We start from the raw sequence: 2,695 nt of genomic DNA, 5'->3' as shown, positions 1-2,695 counted from the left end.
GAATATTTATATTAATATTTTAATAATAAATATATATTACAATTTATAAATATTCAATAATAAATTTTTTACCGTATAAAATATGAATATTTTAATTATATAAATATGAGTTTTTATTTAGGTCATTCTTAAGTTCATTTATTTTTTCCAACTCTAACGTGTCACTATCCACTCTCATTTATGTAATATAAATTAAATTTTAATTAGACATTTTTATTATTAAGTTAATTTATGATATTAGTTATTATAAAATAAATTCCATATATCAAAAGAAAATGCTACTACAATATTTTGTAACAAATATATTTATGTTGTGTTTGTGTCACTATGAACAACTTTTAGAAAATGATTTCAGAATATTTTACCAAACAACAAAAAATGTTTTACACATAATCATCCAAACACTAAAATATCAAATTTTTTTTTTAGAAAATCAACCCATTTTTTGAAAGTTGTTTTCAATGAAACAAAAACAATCTTATACTAACTAGTATGGTCTTATGCTTTGCATTGAGTTAATTATTTGTCTATGCCAAATTATAGAGTAAATATTAAAGATTAAAATGTCTTTTAAGTTGCTACACACTTCATACATTTGAAATTTAATCTCCTATTTTTAATTTCAGGAATTTAGCCCTTGTACTTTTCAATTTAAAAATTTAAGTCTAACTGTTACCATAGTTAAAAATTTTCTGGTTAAATTAATTGGTTTGTCATTTTTTTTAAAACTTACTTGATAGTGATGTAAAAAAATTAGTGTTAAAAATATTAATGTGATTTAAAAAAAAATACCCATTTGAAATTGTCATTATAAAATAATTTTTTTAGAATAGTGTTCTTAAAATTACGAATGCATTGTAATTGTAATTGAAATAGTTAATAATGTTGATTAACTAATGACATTATAAAAGTAGAGAGACCAAATTATGTAAAAAATTAAAACATATAGATTTAATCTAAATTTTAGCATAGAATAGGGGTCAAAATTAAAATTTAACCATTATCTTATAATGAAAAAAAAGGAAAAAAAAGACAAACCCAAAAATGTGTAGGTGTCTAATGCCTCCAACTAAAAACATTTTTAGATGTAATTAATTTAGTTGGTAGCAGTCACCTTAAAATAATATCAAACCTAAATTAGATGTATATTTGTTTGTCAACGAAAAAAATAGTAGGCAATTCTTCCTTACGTCAAGAAGACTTAAAGCAGCAAATGTTTACTTGTGGATGTGTAACTTAAAAGTAAACGGAAAATTTCTTACCATCTTACATTCTTCAATTAAATGCCTACACAAACAAGCAGTTCTGTTATTGGCAAAAAGCAGTTTTAGTCAAAGAAACAAGAGAGTTTCAATCATTGTCCATTTCCAGAGGGTGCCCTTTTTTCTTAGAGATGAAAAAAATTGAATAATTCAAAGATAATTTAAGCATGAAAACTGAACACACCAAAGAAAAAAGAAAAGAGAATGTTTAGATGGAAAGAGAACTTCCCCTACTGCTAAAATCAAAACTTCATCTCCTACTCAACAATAAAGAAGAAGTTGTACTAACTTCTATTTAATCTCCTAAAGAACAAGAAAGGAAAAGGAAGTTTCAAATATGGCGGGTTTTATATTGAAGAATTCCTTTGTATAAAACCTGCCTGTTGAGGGGCATGGAATTTGACATTTCCAGGAGCTGCTGAGCCTGAGCCTGATCAGTCTGACGATCATCTTCACCAGCTGCTTTATTACCCTGCAGCTTTGGCAGGCTGAGGCTATGGTTCATGTTGCAGTATTCTTTGTTATTGGATGATGGCACCCTCATCACATCGTCTGCAAACCCAACCCTTTTCTTTTGTTCATATTTTCTGCTTCCTGAAACAAACACACACACATGTACAAAAGAAAACGAGACCCAGAATGCAACGCACTGTAAAAAAAAGATAAAAAGTGGTGTAAATGTAGAAATGTTTACCACACAATTCAAATTCAATCTTCTTCATGAAATCTGAGAGGAGACGTTTGTGGAGTTGGTGTGCAATGAAAACTACACTTCCTGAAACTGCAAACACTGCCACCAACCCTGCTGCTTTCATTTCTACTACCCTATAACGTGTGTTTTGGAGTATTTATAGAAATAAGAAAAAAAATAAATGGATGAAGCGGAGGGGAGTTGAGAAGAGACAACTTGTTTTGGACGCAAAAGACGTTAAAAATAACGATGAAGAATGACTTGTTTGCTTACAATGTGGGTTTTTTTTATTTTTTATTTATTTTCCATTTTAAGGAAAACCGTTGAAATTCCATTCATTTCTCCATATTTATTTTGAATTATATAAATTCTAAAAAGACATACCAAAACAACAAGATTACAGCAGAATATTTAAGGTAACCAACTTCACATTTCATATTAATCACCAAATTCCATACATATGTTTACAAACTAAATGTCGATGATTTTTATTTTAGTTACGTTCAGCAGTTCAATTTCTCCTGCCTTTACATCGCTCTTTTACCACATTTTTGGGTTTATTTTTTTCCCTCAGGTCCAAACCCATTTTATAAGTTAATAAGATTTATATATTTAAAAAATTAAATTTCAATAACATTTTTTCATTGCTTAACGTGTATATCACATTTCATAAAAAGACATGTATATAACATAATTTATTTTCTTTTTAAGTCACCCAAACATTAATCGTATACTTGAAAAA

At 27.6% G+C, this 2,695-nt stretch overlaps 1 protein-coding gene across 1 annotated transcript; it reads right to left on the bottom strand.

Moving 5' to 3' along the window:
- Positions 1–1,403: 1,403 nt before the first annotated feature.
- On the bottom strand, positions 1,404–2,159 carry LOC107890327 (uncharacterized). Its single transcript, XM_016814791.2, has 2 exons — positions 1,957–2,159; positions 1,404–1,856 (listed from the first exon to the last, which is right to left on the bottom strand). Exons 1-2 carry the CDS (start codon positions 2,075–2,077, stop codon positions 1,594–1,596), a joined length of 384 nt encoding a protein of 127 aa, XP_016670280.1. The 5' UTR covers positions 2,078–2,159; the 3' UTR covers positions 1,404–1,593.
- Between the last annotated feature and the right edge of the window lie 536 nt (positions 2,160–2,695).

Source organism: Gossypium hirsutum, chromosome A09, assembly GCF_007990345.1.
Source record: "Gossypium hirsutum isolate 1008001.06 chromosome A09, Gossypium_hirsutum_v2.1, whole genome shotgun sequence".
Classification (NCBI taxonomy): Eukaryota; Viridiplantae; Streptophyta; class Magnoliopsida; order Malvales; family Malvaceae; genus Gossypium; species Gossypium hirsutum.
The sequence above is the reverse complement of the archived record's forward strand: the minus strand, read 5'-3'. Positions and strand labels throughout refer to the sequence as shown.